The 17,557-nt window shown below is 35.3% G+C and overlaps 2 protein-coding genes and 1 long non-coding RNA gene across 4 annotated transcripts in view; 2 read left to right on the top strand and 1 right to left on the bottom strand.

Moving 5' to 3' along the window:
• Positions 1-3,923, bottom strand: part of LOC126974933 (uncharacterized) — a 31,024-nt gene extending 27,101 nt beyond the window's left edge. Inside the window, exons 1-3 of one of the 2 annotated variants that reach the window (XM_050822682.1) lie at positions 3,824-3,923; positions 3,465-3,585; positions 2,550-2,740 (exon numbers count right to left, since the gene is read on the bottom strand). In XM_050822682.1, coding sequence (XP_050678639.1) covers positions 2,550-2,740; positions 3,465-3,585; positions 3,824-3,852 — 341 coding nt within the window. In that variant the 5' untranslated portion in view covers positions 3,853-3,923. Of the gene's footprint in view, positions 1-2,549; positions 2,741-3,464; positions 3,745-3,823 lie in introns of those variants that run through there. The other variant, XM_050822683.1, reaches the window with a different exon arrangement.
• Positions 262-716, top strand: LOC126975022 (uncharacterized). The gene is made up of 3 exons (XR_007731618.1): positions 262-290; positions 434-559; positions 634-716. It is a non-coding gene; the product is annotated as an uncharacterized LOC126975022 (long non-coding RNA).
• A 3,169-nt stretch (positions 3,924-7,092) lies between the features above and the next one.
• On the top strand, positions 7,093-16,265 carry LOC126974839 (CD151 antigen-like). Its single transcript, XM_050822508.1, has 5 exons — positions 7,093-7,352; positions 7,512-7,656; positions 10,334-10,542; positions 15,514-15,639; positions 16,239-16,265. Exons 1-5 carry the CDS (start codon positions 7,287-7,289, stop codon positions 16,263-16,265), a joined length of 573 nt encoding a protein of 190 aa, XP_050678465.1. The 5' UTR covers positions 7,093-7,286.
• Positions 16,266-17,557: the final 1,292 nt, after the last annotated feature.

Raw genomic sequence — 17,557 nt, 5'->3', positions numbered from 1 at the left:
TTCTAGCCCTCATTCGCTTCCTCCCATGAGCCTGGGACATCCCTAATCTTACCCCTTAGTAAGGGGACGTGTCATCATAATAAATGAATGGAGGTTGTAAGCATATTTAGCTTATAGCTTTATTTCCTAATTTACATTAATTTAAAAAGTGATAAGGAGTTTGATAAGAAACTAACCTTGGGGTAACCGTGTTTTTCATGACAGAACCTGTATTGACTTTAGACAATTATAGATAATGGATTACACTGTCTGAGTCAAGGACAAGTTTTTAAACACCTGGAGCTTGCTTGGTGATAATTTTAATAAACATGCTTGCAATTTTGAATTATGTAACAAGGCTTAAGCTATCATTCGTCAAGAAACTGCAAACTTCTATCAATAAATGCTGCTATTTTTGGTGTACTGTTTATAAATGACATTTACAATGTTATAGGTGCTTCGTGAGACTACATGACTTCAAAACTAGTTAAATTAAAAACTGTAAAGTTAAAGTAGCTACAAACATTAATATTGGAAGACAGGTTGTCAAGACAAGCTTCGGCAAGGCCACATACAAGCGGTAAGTGGGTACACATGAAGCAAACCGACAATTATTAGGAACACTTCAAAGATTAAGCTGAAAATTTGATTAAGGTTTGCTCCAGTTGTGGCGCCACCTACAGGATCTAATAATTGCATATTGGCAAAGTGAAATGAGATGTCGCTCTTATTAAATGTATACAATTTGTTATTTTTAAGTGATCTCCTTCGCTTCTCTTCATTAAATATACGAGTTGAATTTGATACAAAATGTATGGACGATGCGGGAATTGAACCCAAAATGTCTGAATTATACATTGTCTCTATAATGAATGAGAAACACAAAACATCCTCTGCACCTAGTAACATGAATGTGTTCTAATAAATATTGTGAAATTTTATTTAGCAAAAGGGATTATTTTTCACAATTTGGTTGTGTACCTTTTAATACTTTTATAGTTTTTTATTTTAAATATCATCCTCCCCATTGTGTCGGGGTGTATGGCGTTCCTACTGACTATAGTATTGTTAGGTATACCACGGATAATCCAAAGCACAGCTCGCCAAACACTGTCTCTCACCAAGTGAGTCAACTTAGACACAAAAATAGTTTTCAGAAGATCCAACCACAGAAGGTAGGAGATAAGATCAGTGGGTCTGCCACATGGGCTAGGATGTCAATAACCATACAGAGAAGCTATTAAAAAGGGAAGTTGAAGCTTATCAGTGACAATGATAAAAAGTTGCATGCTGAAAAAAAAAAACAGAAACCTGTTCAATCATTTTGGTGATGTGCATGGATTTTACAGTAGCAATTTTCCACTATAAGAATCTGTAGTGACAGTTATGTTTCCTCTTAGAGCCAACTTCAATATTATATGTGCATGCCTTGGTTGTTGAATTCAATGATTTTTTTTTATGAAAATAAAAAAAAAGTCCAGATGATGGTAATTGATACGCCCTGCCCATTACAATGCAGTGCCGCCCAGGATTCTTAAAAACCCCAAAAATTCTGAGTGGCACTACAACTGCGCTCATTACCTTGAGACGTAAGATGTTAAGTCTCATTTGCCCAGTAATTTCACTAGCTACGGCGCGCTTCAGACCAAAACGCAGTAATGCTTACACATTACTGCTTCCCGGTAGAAACAGGCAACATTGTGGTACCCACAATCTAGTCGGCATCCTGTGCAAAGGAGCCTCCCACTGGTTAAAAGAAGTATATATAAGGATATCTAAATGGGTGTCAAGTTCAATGTTCAGGCCTGAACTTTATTTATAACATCTTACGATATATAAGCCTAAGGTCCTAACAGGTCGACCAGGCAGCTGGTACCATAAGCAGCACTAGTTTACGAGATCACACATGGATCAGCCATTGTTCCCGTTGCAGATATTTGAGGGAAGGAGATAACCCAGCACATGACACCACAAGCAATTTGACAATAGAACATGAACATAATAGGATGGTTCACATCCTATTAATAATTTGTAGTTATTGCAGATGTGTGATAACTAGCTAATCCAATTACTAACAATTAGACACACTATCTTTTTTAATAATTTATTGTTGTTTTGATGTTAAAAATCCTTTCTTATCAGAAATTAGTAATTTTATTGAATAATTTTTGATTAATTTTGTTAATAATTGACCAAATCCTGAATATTCCTACACCTTGCTTCAAATTGATGCCGTCTAGCTGTTAATTATTATAAAAAAGTTAGATAAGTAATGGTTATAATATGTTTTGTTACAATCATGTCTCACAAAGTAGTGTATTGTACTGTGTTGAGGACCTCATTATAATTGTCACATCATGATAGCTCAGTGGCACTTCCAGCTGTATTTTTTTCCATGTTCAACTAAAAGCCTAGTATAATTTATAATTTTCTTGAAAACCTATACAAGAAAGAGTAAGGTAGAAATACAATATCAAGACATTATCCATGAAAATCAACAAACAAGTGGCTCATCAAATAAATTATAAAACTGTTTTTTTTTTAATAATTATTGAGTTTGTATTACTTACAAAATATCATTATTGAGATTTTCGCTGACATTGAGTACTTGCTGATAAAGACAGTCCACCTTCTTGCTGTAGTGGGTGGCCGAGTGCTCCAGCAAAAGTGCTACTTCTGCAAAGTTTGGGATCACACTTATGTCTTCCTGTTCTCCATCCAGAGCATGCAATCCCACCTCCGTCAGGTACTCCTCCAATAACTGTAACAATCATGTAATTAATTGTAATGTAACATTACTACATAAACTAATATGATAATCTGCAAGCTTCTAGCCCACTTGTCAGATACTTAACAGATCACATTTGCCTGTTCAAGATAAAATGTAACAAATTTCTATTGCAAAAATGTTTTGCAAATTGCTGCTTGTGTCTAAGTCATATTAATAAAATAAAATATTTATTTCCTTTTTCCTATACTGTGTACATGTACCTAAAACAGACATAACATGAATTATTTAAATTAGTTAGACAGGCCCCAATAGTATCCAAGCAGTATTACCCCAGAGCCCCATGCACAGGTCATATTAAAACATTTTGTTTTCTTATACTACAACAAGTACTTCTCAATGAAATGTTAATTTATGTTAAGAAAGAATACTTACTTAGATAAAGATGTAGTGGACAATTTCTGACCTATCTAATTTTGCATAATTATTATTTAAATTAAAACTATGTAACTTGTGTATCTTGAATAATCTTAAAAAGATAGTATTACTAATAAACTCTGTTCACTAAAACATATACTTAATACTTAAATAAACATCAAGAAATTTATTGTTTACAACAAACACTGATGACCCAATCCAATAGTCAAGTATGGCACTGGCTGTTGACTTTAATGTTTTGTGACTGTTTTACATCTGCTTTAACTAAAATTTGTTATTTATTTTAAGCCCAAATTAAGCCCAATTGTGGGACTTTTACCGTGCTTTGATCTGTGTCGAAGCTGCGACGGTAGTCTCTGATAGGCTTCAGCAACTGTGCAATGATCTCCTCCAGCCTTTGAGAGGTCATACTCCACCGTTTCTCGCGACTTTGTTGATTTCTGAAATTGATGCGGTTTCATTGAAAACATTACCAAATTGCGTTTTTCACTCTATCTAGTAGTACAATCACTTTTCGTTTGCACATTAGTATTTAGCGCTACCCGATACACAATTACTACACCTATATATCTATGGCGGGAAACCTCTTATATTCCCTCCAATATTTAAAATTAATAACTCCAAAAGTTACTGTATTCAATTTTTAAAGTATTTTCTAAATATTCACAATCCACGTACTTTCTGCTATCTTTGGCAACAGCCTCCATTTTATAAATATTTGTGTGATTAGGAAAAACTTAACACAAACGGTGGCCATTTATTTATGTTTTACGGGAGATCGGGAAAGAAGTGTTCGCGAATGCGCTCATGTACGTGTTCGACGTTCGTCCATGAACAAATAGAACTTTTGTTATTTTTTTTTTAATTCAATGCGGGCCAGACAAGGGTCATAGACATACAGCCCCATTAATTGTAGATATATATATATACTAGCTGACCCGACAGACGTTGTTCTGTATTTAATAAAAAGAATAAGTTTTTTATGAATTTGTGAAAAATTATTGCTTTAGTTTGTAAATTTTCTCCCACAATAACAACAGCTACTTCGTTAATGGTGGGTGAATTAAACGTCCTTTTGTGTTCACCGGCAGGTGTTTTGTCAGCTCGAATGACAATATTATGGCTGTTTGATTTGCACAAACTCTTTGCATTCTAAGCCTATGTACTTCATTCACTCTCTTATGACTTATCAGTCTACATTAAAATAATCTGATAGATAGTTAACAACTGTTGTTAATCTACCAACCATTGTTAGCTAAAACTAAGTTTATTTTTTACCTGAGAAAGTTAGAAAGATATAAAAATTCTTATTAGTTATTCATTTTGAAGTATTCTTTCAATTTGATTTCTGAACGACGAAGGATACATCAAAGGAAAAACAAAATTGTTGTTTTTATTCAATTCTGAGCATTTTCATATTTATTCACATTTTAAACCTTCCAAATCATGCCAAATCGGTCTAGCGGTCGAGTTTTTAGCGAGACTAAGGAACAGCAATTCATTTTTATATATTTAGATATATATATTCGTATGTCTTAACATTCTTCAGTATCTTTAAATTGAAACTATCAAAATATATTTATTGTGTGTCGTTTCTGTTTTAAAATTTGTCATCGTTGTTCTGATATTTATTTATATTCGTTACTTTCTTTAAAATATTATTCATTTCAGTCTTCAAATATTTGGAAATTTTTCATAAGATATTTTTAGATACTCAAAAAAATTATACCAATCCCGTTATTAAATTTTTTGGATCACCGTTCTGAAAATATAATATTATGACCTAATATTTGTAATTCACTCCCATTGCAAAAATCACAAAACGAATCATTGTTTTATACATAATATTTAAAATATACTTAATATTTTGTTTAACTACAGTGTGGCTATAATAGTAAACAGTCCCTGAGAAACGGCGGCAATTCATAAAATCTGCTGCTGGGAACACTGGCTATGCATTGATGTTTAAATTTTTAATTTTCGGGACACCCAAATACTCCGCAATATATTATTCCGATGTACCGAAAGTAACAAATGCGAATTCCGTTATAGTCTTATTTGTGTTCCGTTTTTGATAAGTTCCAAGAATCAAATGCTTGATTGGTTCTATATCCGAAAAAGTATGCCTCAGATCAGCGTAATTTTAGTGCTCGTGCAGCGTTCTGTCAATTCGTATTGAAAACCAAAGCAAAAGATGTAGGCTTATCTGTTCTACGTTTAAAATGGAAACTGGCCGGACATATGCAAAGAACAAAAGACGAAAGATGGTCCAAAGTAGTAATGAACTGGTACCCTATGAATAGGAAACGAAATGACCACGACATAGTCAAAGCTACTTAGAAAATATAAATAAATATGTAGCTATCATGAACGGCAATAATTATCACTATAAATTAGATTGTTTCAACGTCTTTAGCAAGCTTTAAAAAAAATTTAGGATCGCAGTGACCTTTAATATGCTTTGCTTTTTTTATGTTTCTCCATTTTTCAATGATCGGTTGGACCGTTGAAGTAGGTGACTAACAAAGCTCACGCGTACGTCACTGCTCGCTCCTGAGCAAAGAATATTTTTATTTTTTACTCTAACGAGCTCGTGATTCCTTAAGTATTTATTACATTGTTTTTATTTTTTATTATTTGCTGAAAATCTGCTGCAGGAATGTCGTAACTGCGGTGTTCGAAGCTCGTAACTTCACTCTGACTGCATCGGATTCAATCTGGTCGCACGTTGAGTTCATAGATGGTTCTAATCAGCTTACTTAAATTACGAATAATATTCATTTGCCTCTTGCATAATATTTATAATATATAATTATTATACAATTATAACTATTATTATATGATTATAATTATTAATATATAATTATATTTATTGTTTTATAATTTGTTATATGATCTTGTTTCTGATATGATGATAGGTATAAAGTTGAATTTTATTTAACTACGAGTTAGGTTAAATAACTGTTAAACATTTTTTCAACATACTATAATATAATACTTGATTATAAATTAATCCTATCCTATACAGTTATTTAAAATAAAAGTAAAAGTAGCTAAGTTGTACAGTATTACTGTATTGCTTTGGGGGACAGAAAAGTTAAGTTAATTCATAAATTCTGTAGCATCAAGCACCGCACATGTTAGATCCGGAAATTCCTACCTACATTTTTTAATAAAGGTCAATCAATCTGTGATACTAATAATATCCGTGCTGGCAACCAAATAATTTGTAATAAATACTAATAGTGCCTAATGAAATAAATAATAATATATAGTAAGTATTATATAACTATTATATATATATAATACTTTATAGTTAGAAAGTATTGGGTAAAAAACTGGGCTTGAACAAGTAACGATAAGGTATATAAAGTATATTTGGGTAGGTAACGTATTCGTATACCGTTATTTTTAAAATAAAATATAGTTTTCGAAACTGTTATTCAATATCTCACATATTTTTACCAGACTTTTTTTTATATTAAATTATTGAATTTAAACAACTTTTTTAGCGGAATCTGCTGCCTCTGCTTTTGTCACGTTAATTGTTGCTTAATCCGTGTCCTAGACATTATGCCCCTTATTCATAATGGTCCGCTAAGTAAGAATAAGCTATACTTTAAGTTAGCAGACTCTTATGAATAAGGGGGTTAGTAACAATATTATTAGATTGGAGGCAACATGTTCTAACTTCAACTATATATATATATAACTGCAATGTAGATTTTCTGCAGATTGAATAATGTAATAATCGCATTACTGGATAGCATCTTTCTAGGTCTAGAGGCCGCCGCGCAGTTTAGTGTTTACTATTTCAATACTTACACGGGCAGTGAGACAGGCCTGGCTAGGAGAGAGGAATAAATGACTACTTGTCAGTTTGTCATATGTAGTCTGTGATTAATGATTAATGAATATTGACTATTAATCTGTGGTGCACAGTGCACAGTTTTGTTAATTTGTTTACAAAACTTGTAAACGCTATTGAATGAGAAATTACAAATATTCCATTTAATTATATTAATTTTGCACAATATAATATGCTTTAAATACTGATTTAAAAAAGAAACAGTCAAAGTATACTTTACATTATATGTGAGGGACATTAAAAAGTGACAAATCAATAGCTTTGTTTACCACCATGGGCATGTCCCGCTGTTATTCGTTGATGAAATGCTTGCTTATAGTATTTAATGTTATTTTCTTGGTAATTGGCTTTTTTTCTTTTAGTTATCTTAAATACGATAAACAAAACTACCCAGTACTTAACATTGAAAGCTATTTAAACTTATAATACTGATAAAACTACAATTTGTTCTGTATTATTTCTGAATATAGTATTAATAAAGTTTACAACATTTCGCAGTTTGTGGGGGTGGGTGTATGTGCGTTTGCGAGCTGGGCGCTGTGGGATGGGCGCGCCAGTGAGACGGGCGCAGGCAGAGCCGGCCTGTGTGTGCTGGCAGCCTGGGCGGTAGCCCTCACTCTAGGAGCTATCACTGCTTTAGCAGGTGCCTACAATAATTATTCCCTTAACATTTTATTTCTTATTCCAATTAATATTTGGTTGTAGACTTCCCATAGCCACAAAATTTTTGGTAATCATGAGAATTAGCTCAAAATATCTATTACTAGGTCTATTTATTATAGGGAAAGTCTTTTCACATATATTTATGGAAGAGATGGACAAACAAGAAAATGGGTCACCTGGTGGCAACAACAGAGGAATTACAAGACTGTTGCCAACCTTATTAAGTGTCGAATACACATGCATAATATGAATTCAAATTCCACATTGTGACAATATGGAAACAGATGGAGCTTTAGTAACATCGGTGTCTTGGCAAATTAACAAGGTACAAGGTCAAGAGAGAAAAAGCAAGCTTAAAGAAGCAAGCCTTCTAAATAACAAAGACAAGTGTCTAAAAGTATCTACTGCTTATAGCATACCTGTACAAAACCGTTTTGCTGCACTAAATAATGTCTTGAATGACAATAATTCACAAAAAATGGAGGAGGAAAAGTTATAAATGTAACTGAGCTACTTAAAACTTTGAAAGACATCCTACTAATATTATAAATGTGAAAGTTTGTACATCTGGATGTATGTTTGTACTTCTTTAACACAAAAACGACTGAATGGATTTTGATGAAACTTTAAAATAATATAGCTTACACACCAGAATAACACATATTTACATTTTATAAAAATACACAATTTATAAAAATATTGTGTGAATTATCCACAAAATAAAAGAAGTGTGAAGTAAGTAGAAAAGAAATCTGCAAGCTATTAATAATCTCTGGATCTTCTGAAACGATTTTAAATTTTTTCTTATCTTTAGAAAGCCACATTTTGTATGAGTGCTTTATGCATTATTATATTAACTTGAAAAATGTAAAGACTTTCGTGGTTGTGGTTGTCGGCTTTAAAAAGTAAGTCTGAGAAAAAACATTCAAACACTAAAAATAATTTATACGGCAAAACAATGTTTGCCGGGTCAGCTAGTTATTAATAAAGAAGATAAATTCAAAATAACAACTCTTAAAAATGGGCACACAGTCAAAGTTATACCATGTGATGTTGATATTTATAAACTCTTAAAAGACTCCTTAATACAGCAAACATTTCATTGCATAAAAGTCATTTATAAATGCAGACTAAAACATGAGAAAGCTTTCAGAGTTGTTTTGAGAGGATTACATGCATCTGAGAATATTACTAATGTATTGCATAGAAGGAACAAGGAAAAGCTCCCACTCTTAAAAAATCATAATAACAAGCAAACTATAATATGCTATTGTTTGTTTTGAAGCACCATATAAAACTAAAGAAGACCTGCAATGCCATAGATATCAAAGATTTGGACATACTAAAACATGTGCCGGAAGCATCTCAACTCTGCCTTAAATGTGGTTGAGACCATGCTACAGAGCAATGCAAAAAACAATAAGAGATCCCAGCAATATGTGCTAACTGTGCTACCTGTAATACCCAACCCCAGAATGAAGCATTGAAATATGTATAAAGTGGTGAATGAAAAAGAAAGATAAATCACAGAGAATGACGCTGTTCTGTCATTTGACCATTCCCTGGCATATTAACAGTAAGCGACCACATAATTCTAAGAGAACTGCCCCTAACTTTTTCAAATAAAATTTAGGGAATACGCGAATAGGATAACAAATCTGTTAATACCCTTGATAATAAATAAGTCTAAATCTAATTTTTATTTTATATTTTAATTGTGCAACATATGAACTAATACATAAAACACACAATGAAGCAAGTTATCTCTGCATCTATAAGAGATGGCGAGAAACTGAACAGCGTGATTGATCGGACACATATGAACACGCTAAAACGGATCAAGTTGAAGCTGTAAATATATATGAAGCTAAATATGATTATTGAATTGGAATCCCAGGTCGGAGTTCGTTACGGCGTTGGCACGATTGTGTTTGTAATCCGTAAGGGCTAGGCCACAAAACTGCATTGAGGCGTCGTATCGCTAAAAACATCTAAGAGCGCCTTTCTTAGATCCGAGCACGGTTTTTGAACGGCGAGTAAAATGTATGAAAAGGGGTGCACTTAGGGGTAGATATTGGTTTTATGGTAAAAGTATTTATTTACTTAAGATACTAAATTAATCTATGACACTTGCTAAATAACTATAATTATTGGTTCTACTTGTGAGTACGCGGATCTCTACTATTAATTGGTTAAAATGGTTACTCGGACCAGTCCTATAATGGTTATAGACAAATGGTTAATGGTAACTAGGACCGGACCGATCAATGGTTACTCGCGTACTGCATCTCTACTATGCATTGGTAATAAATTATAATGGTTACTCGGGCCGGTCCTGTAATGGTTAATGGTAACTAGGACCGGCCCGATCAATGGTCACCCCCGTACTGCCTTACATGGTTTTATTACAATTCATTTTATCTACTAAGCAATATTTGTAATACAATGCTGTTCGATGGATTTACTTCGAACAATGTATATGCGGGTACAATGACATTGCGCTGCTCATCAACGACCTCTGGATGAGTATCCTCCGTATCGTCCCTCTACCATTGAGACCTTAATTCTGCGACGTCGTAGATTTTTACGTTGCGACGCTGCTACGCAGTTTTGTGGCCGGGCCCTAACACACTTAAATACACTTGTGCATTCGGCAGGCGCGGCACGTGGGTCGGTGTCGCTGCTGGCGTTATCGTTCGCGCTACTGGCACTGACCGCGGCGGCCGAGGGAGCGGCGGCGTGGTGGGGCGCCGCACACCTGCCGCAGCTGCGGCGCGCGCTCACGGACCGGCTGCGGCACACCGTCGCACACGACTACGGCGTGCTGGCAGCACGCACGCACGTCGTGGACGCGATCCAGCATGGGGTACTGCACTTGACACAAGCTGGCTCGCTATTTATTTATTTTTTATTAGGAAAACAAACATGACATAAATAGGTTAAAAAAAGTATACACCTATTAACCATTTACAGTTTTCGCATATAAGAGACTATAAGCGTGTTACAGGTAATGAACAAAATTCAAAAATTCAAAATTCAAATATTTTTATTCAAAATAGGATGTGAAGTCACTTATTGAAAGTCAAAAAAACTATCACCCATTCCAAAATGAATGCCTCAGGCCTGAGAAGAATGGGCGCAACAAACTCAGCGGGCTTTTTTTTTCATCAAAAATATGTTTTACAATTATTTAACATTTATAAAGTAACAAAGTGACATTGTACAATTAAAGTTATTATTTAATAGCCTGAGGGCGGTCGCTCCATTCCCAATCTGTGGTATCATTAAGAAAATCATTTATGTTATAGTAACCTTTACCACACAAACGTTTTTTAACAATTCTTTTGAATAACGTAATACTTTTGTTTTGAACATTTTCTGGGATCTTGTTGTAAAAGCATATACATCGCCCCACAAAAGACTTACTAACTCGACTTAGCCGAGTAGTAGGCATCATCAGTTTATGTCTGTTCCTAACAAAAATACAAAACAAAAAAAAAATCAAGAAGTAATACAATAAAAGTATATAGATATAAATACACGAAGACAAACTGAATGGATATTACAGTATTCAGGTATTCAGCAATCAAGAGAACACACACTCATCCAACGCCTCGTCAATGTACCTCTTAACGCGTTTGGTGACGTATTGAATATATCGAAATCAGGCAAGTCTACTGATATCTGATTTATTGCTTGATTGATTAATGGGATACGATTTACGATTGTACGATTCAAGGGCTTTATTTCTTAGAAGAATATTACAATATTCGCTTACAGAGAAAATATATTCTAATTACTATATAATATTATCATATAGGCAATTAGGCAGTGCCTACCTTGTTATGAACCTAAATAAATATAGCACTGGTGTTAAAGTTAATTTACTACCCACGGTAGGCAGTACGGCACTGCCATATACTAAGCAATATATATGTCATACAACTTATAGGCTAAATATTTTTAAATTAAAATCTCTCGAAAATCGTCGTCGTATTCAAGACTTGCTATTTTTATTTAAATTATGTGATGGTATTGTTAGTGCCCCAGAAATATTACGACAAATTGATTTCAATATACCCCGCCCCGGTGCAAGGCTTATTAATCGGGAATTCTTTCATCTTGCTATTCCGAGAACTAATATTGGTCTTCACTCTCCACTGCAGCGCTCTATGAGATCATTTAATGAGCTCCTTCATAATAATTTTGACACCATGGATATGTTTGCGATGTCGGTGCTACAATTTAAAAGACTTTGCAACAGTGTTATTTATAATAGTTTTTAATTATATATATGGTCTGTTCGCTTTACTCATACTCAACATAAGAAATAATTTGTATCTTTAACATTTATTAGTATTTAAAGTACTTTGCGTTTTTTGTACTAACATTATCTTTAACAATACAACAGAGCTGTACATACCTTTTTTTTTTTTTTTTTTTATGGAATAGGAGGACAAACGAGCGTACGGGTCACCTGGTGTTAAGTGATCACCGCCGCCCACACTCTCCTGCAACACCAGAGGAATCACAAGAGCGTTGCCGGCCTTTAAGGAAGGTGTACGCGCTTTTCTTGAAGGTACCCATGTCGTATCGTCCCGGAAACACCGCACAAGGAAGCTCATTCCACAGTTTCGTGGTACGAGGAAGAAAGCTCCTTGAAAACCGCACTGTGGAGGACCGCCACACATCTAGATGGTGGGGATGATATCGTAACTTGTGGCGTGTCGTGCGAAGGTGAAATTCGGCGGCAGGAATCAGGTTGAACAGCTTTTCGGAACACTCCCCGTGATAAATGCGGTAGAAGACACACAATGAAGCGACGTCTCTACGCAACGCCAAGTGATCCAGCCGTTCACAGAGTACTGGGTCCCCGACAATTCGAGCTGCTCTGCGTTGCACGCGGTCAAATGGATCGAGCTGATACTGGGGTGCGCCAGACCAGAGATGACAGCAATACTCCATGTGAGGCCGGACCTGCGCTTTGTAGAGCGCTAGAATGTGGGCCGGCTTGAAGTATTGCCGTGCTCTATTTATGATGCCCATTTTCTTTGAAGCCAGTTTGGCTTTGCCCTCCAGATGGCCACGGAATTGGCAATTGCTCGAGATTTCGAGACCCAGTATTCCGATACTAGGCGAGGCTTTAAGGGAAGTGTTCTCGAAGAGCGGTGATACGGCAAATACCTGTAAGAAAGCTATTCTGTTCATAATGTTCGTTTTATATTTTTCTTATTTTGTTTAGTTTAGAATAGCTTGTTGGTGTGTCTATTATAAATAAATAAATAAATAAACTTATGTTACTGTCGCACTAAAGCGCAAGTATGACTAGTTAGATCCACAGTGCCTACCTTGTTAGAAAACCAATGCACGCCCCTGAATATTATGTGAGCCGTGAGAATATAAAAATATCTTAATATTGTTTTTCTTGTTTAAATATAAATTTTAACAAAGTAAGTAAAGTGGAGAAACACCAGTAAACACACACACGATGAAACCCTTAAAAAGAAATGTCTATACAAATTATAATCTAAGGAACATTCATAATTAAGTTACCTACACTACACTAAAGAATATCAACTAAAGACTGTCATCAACTGTCACTCCCAATTTGTACATAGAATAGTACATTGTGATACAAGGGTGAAAAATACTCACCCGTGTATCACACGATGTCTCTTCAATACGGTTGTGGAAAATAGAAAAAAACAAATCAAAGAGTTAAATATGTTTATTATCACATACTTTCAGAGAATGGGGGGCGATTTTGCAACTGGATTTTTTTTCACAACTAAACTAGGCAACGGGTTCGTGCCCGTACATATTCTATTCGATTTTTATCAAATGTTGATGTAACTGCATGAAATTTAAATTTGACCCAAATATTTTTTTTTCGAATCTCTATTATAGTCATATGGTAATTTAAAAGTAAGTATATTATTATTTAGTTATTATATCAACCCACATAATATTCCGTTGATTAAGGGGAGGAGGAGTTATTGTAGCTGTAGGTACGCCATAAATACTTGGCTTTTCAGCTTGCCCCACTCGAGCCTCATAAGAATGTGTGTGGGTTTCTGTGCCGTTATCGATAGGTAATGATAACATTTAAAAATATTCAAACATAGTTATGTTGCATTTATATTCCGCACGGTCCCTTACATAAGGACTCGTTAACACACTCTTAATAATCCAAATGATAAATTTTTAATTACTGGAGATTCTAATGTTTTTGAAGCACAGTGGCTGAATCTGACTGTCATATATTCCTACCAACTAATGCTAACAACAGCTATTTAGTTCAAGTATTGCGCGAATTCATATCTTTCTTCTGTATGTATCAGTGTAACAACATTTTTAATGCCATTAAACATGTACTAGATTTAATCCTGTCTAATGAATGTTGTATTGTTGTATCACCCAGTGCCTTTCCTTTAACAAGTGAAGAACCTTACCAGAGTTCATTCTTGATTTTTAGAAAATTCTAAAATAAAGGAGAATGGGACTTTTGGGCCTGATGGTTAACAAGTTGAAATATACTTTTAAAAAAGGGTATATTTTTCTAATCAAAAATACAAAAAACTAGCTCATTTTGCAATCTACAAACCGAAAAAACATTAAAATAAAGAAAATCGATTTTAAATGACGTAATCGAATGAAGATTTCATAGATTAAAATAACATTAAGATCCAGTTGTTTTATTTCAATAATATTAGTAAGGTAAAATATATTATTTTCTCAGGAAAAAAACAGAATTGAGCAATAATTTTATTATCAATAAATCGATACTAGTGAAATCCTTGTTCCTCAACGCTAACTTCACATTGACAATGACAGTCTGACAGATCATTTCGTTTCTTCGTCGTTGTCATTTGTCACTTCGTTTCTTGTTGTAGGTATTCGTTGAGTTACAGACTTGTTAACTACCTACCCAATTGAATTCCAAAGAAAGTAATTGTCTCTAGCAGTCTGTTTTACAGTTCATGTATGAGCTAATGAGTATATATAAATTATTCTTATCTGAGCAAATAAAACTATCTTTTAATTTAGGTATACTACATATATTATATTATCTAATTACCAATTGTCTTATATTATAATGTAAAAAAATGTTGTTACAGTAGTAGATAGGTAGGTATTTTTTATCTAAAACAAAAAACAAGGTTGGTACCCATCTAATATAAGTACATATGTGATAAATCCTTAGCAACTAGGCGTTAATAAACCTAGAATAGATGAGCTGTCAACATATAGTTTAAGACATAACCTCATTTTTATATCTTCGATTACTCAGCTCCTAGATTGACAAATCTTGCAAAATTTTCAATTATGGTTTATTTAAATGTTATCTTTTAAATGGTGCTACTTTCATCTTGTTATCACTTGGGCCCAAGAATGTATGGTAAGCGTTTCAATCTCCTTTGTTTCACAACATCCACTAAGTTTATCGCACCATAAGCCTCCGTAGTATACTAAACCTCACAGACTATTGATTTGACTATACCTATCAAGCAAAAGTAAGCTTTTGGTCCTTTATTAAATTAACAATATCAAAAACTGGCTTACTGCAGATCAAGTTCAAATGGTGAATAAATTTGCGACTTCTTTAACGAACAATTTTATTCGGTCTTCATAATAAATTCATTCACCTTAGATGAAATTCCTTTGGATAACAATATATTTTTTTATATAACTACTATTTTAATATTCTTTTGAATATTACAGTTGATTGTTTCTATTCTACATATTTCTATGTACTTATGGAAGCGTGTTATTAGCTATATATAGGATATCTCATCAGCCATTGTCCAGTAACCGAGGACCGGCCCGCTCGTTACAGCTGCAGTGCTGCGGCGTGGAGTCTGCGCGAGACTGGCAGAATGCGGCTTGGGCGCGCGCAGAACCGCTGGACCTGTCCGTGGGGGCGCCGCCCTCCTACTACTTGGTGCCAGTCTCCTGCTGCGTGGTGAGTGACGGCCACATCAGTATCCACAGGAGTAAATCTGTCAAAATGACAATCACATTTTTGCGGCGCGTCGAGAAGGTCAAAGATCTTGGTGTTCGGTTTTTTATGGAAGAAAAGACTAAATAACGTATGGGACACCTGATGTTAAGTGATCACCGCCGCCCACATTCTCTTGCAACACCAGAGAAATCAAAGAAGCGTTGCTGCCCCTTTAGAAAAGTGTTTTTTAGAAGGTACCCATGTCGTATCGTTCTGGAAACACCGCAAGGAAGCTTGTGTATAATTTTCAATAAATATAAGTTCACCGCAAAATGAGTATAACACAGAGCTATGACGGGGCTAGTGTTAGTGACTCGTACATTCGTTTGTCCTCCTTTTGGATAAAAAAAATCTTAGAATTATTTTTGAAAGTATGTCTGCTGTGCGGCGACTTTCTTCAGTAATAATAAATTTCGATGATTTGACTTCGAATCCAAGTTTTTATCACATCGGCCATGGAATGAATAATGTCGTTTTGAATTTAATTAGACAAGTAGCTTGGGCTCACAGGCTTTATTGAATATGCTTTGTTTGTTTCAAGGTTGGTTTTGGTCTTACAGTTTACGTTACGTTTTGGTTTTAATTAAATTCAAAATGCTCGACGTTGTCCACTTTAGTTACGTCTATTAAATAAATGAAATCGCAATGGGCCAACGTTAAAATAACGCAATCTTGTTTTAACTATTTATATTTTGCCGTTAAATTAACCTATAGGCATGTATGTACAACTCCAAAATTGTTAAAATATAAATATAATATTAATGCGAAAGAGTTCAGATAGTTTTTGTTAATGGTTTTCGGGTAAAGCTGGAGGGATAGGTGTTCCGCAGGGTTTTAATCTCGGTATATTTTTATTTCTTATATATATTTACAATTTACTTTTGTGGTAGACGATAGCCATGAGATTGTAGAGTTTCCTGATGATACTCTACTTATTTTTAACGTGAAGCGACGTTTAGATATTAAAAGGCATTGATCAGGCATAGGTATCGATGACTAATAATTAAACAATGCGCTCTCAAGGATTGTGCGTCGGTTTGAAACGAATAATACCGCCTCATCGGCAATGGAGTCGATTATCAGTCGCCAGGTCGGTTTCCGTCAAGATGCTCACCTGGCGATCTTATCCCATTGTCATTAACTGACTTTAAAAAAGGAGGAGATTTCAATTCGTCGGCATGCTTGTTTTTATGTTTGATATCAAAATTTTCGACTGGGTGAACCGATTTTCGGAATCGGTCTCTTCAAGATAGGTGTGTACATACATAGTTATAGGTGAGATGTGCTCGAGTCGCGAGGAGGCGAGAGCGGGTCGCGGCGGAAGGGCGCCGACTGCTAAAAGCATAATAATTGTAATTAGAATTAGATTGTATGAAATTACACATTATATGTATTGTTTTTGAAGTCGGTTATTTTTGTGGTTTGCAGAGCGCGGACGAGGAGGAGTGCGGTGCGGCGCGGCGCGTGTCGCGGACGGCGGCGGGCGGCGCGGGCGTGTGGGCGGCGGGCTGCGGCGGGCGGGCGGCCGACGCGCTTTGGCGAGCCGGCCGCGCACCGCTCGGGGCCGCGGCCGCGCTGCTGGCGGCGCACGGCGCGGCGCTACTGCTGGCGCTGGCGCTGTGTGTGGCGCCCGCGCCCGCCGCGCGCGCGCACAAGGCCTAGGAGAGACGCCACGAGAACATTCTCACCCTCGAGCGTGTCAATTTTAAAAGGAGCACCAAATATACAAATATTATATAAACTAGGATGCCGCAGTCGCTCGTCGTCCGGCGTATATTTAAGCGAAGCAAAACAAAACATACAAAAACAAAATTAATCAAATCAAAAATCTTTTGAAATTTGGCGACATACTTACACATCTCTTGATTGTTTTTAATTA

This window comes from Leptidea sinapis, chromosome 34, assembly GCF_905404315.1.
Source record: "Leptidea sinapis chromosome 34, ilLepSina1.1, whole genome shotgun sequence".
Taxonomy (NCBI): domain Eukaryota; kingdom Metazoa; phylum Arthropoda; class Insecta; order Lepidoptera; family Pieridae; genus Leptidea; species Leptidea sinapis.
This window is presented reverse-complemented; position numbering and strand designations above follow the sequence as displayed.

Bases quoted from the DNA above. Each gene is read 5' to 3' on its own strand.
- LOC126974839 (XM_050822508.1), top strand. From the start codon at position 7,287: ATGGGCATGTCCCGCTGTTATTCGTTGATGAAATGCTTGCTTATAGTA. The intron at 7,353-7,511 runs GTAATTGGCTTT...AACATTTCGCAG, and splicing joins TATTTAATGTTATTTTCTTG to TTTGTGGGGGTGGGTGTATG. The intron at 15,640-16,238 runs GTGAGTGACGGC...TTGGTCTTACAG, and splicing joins TGCCAGTCTCCTGCTGCGTG to TTTACGTTACGTTTTGGTTT.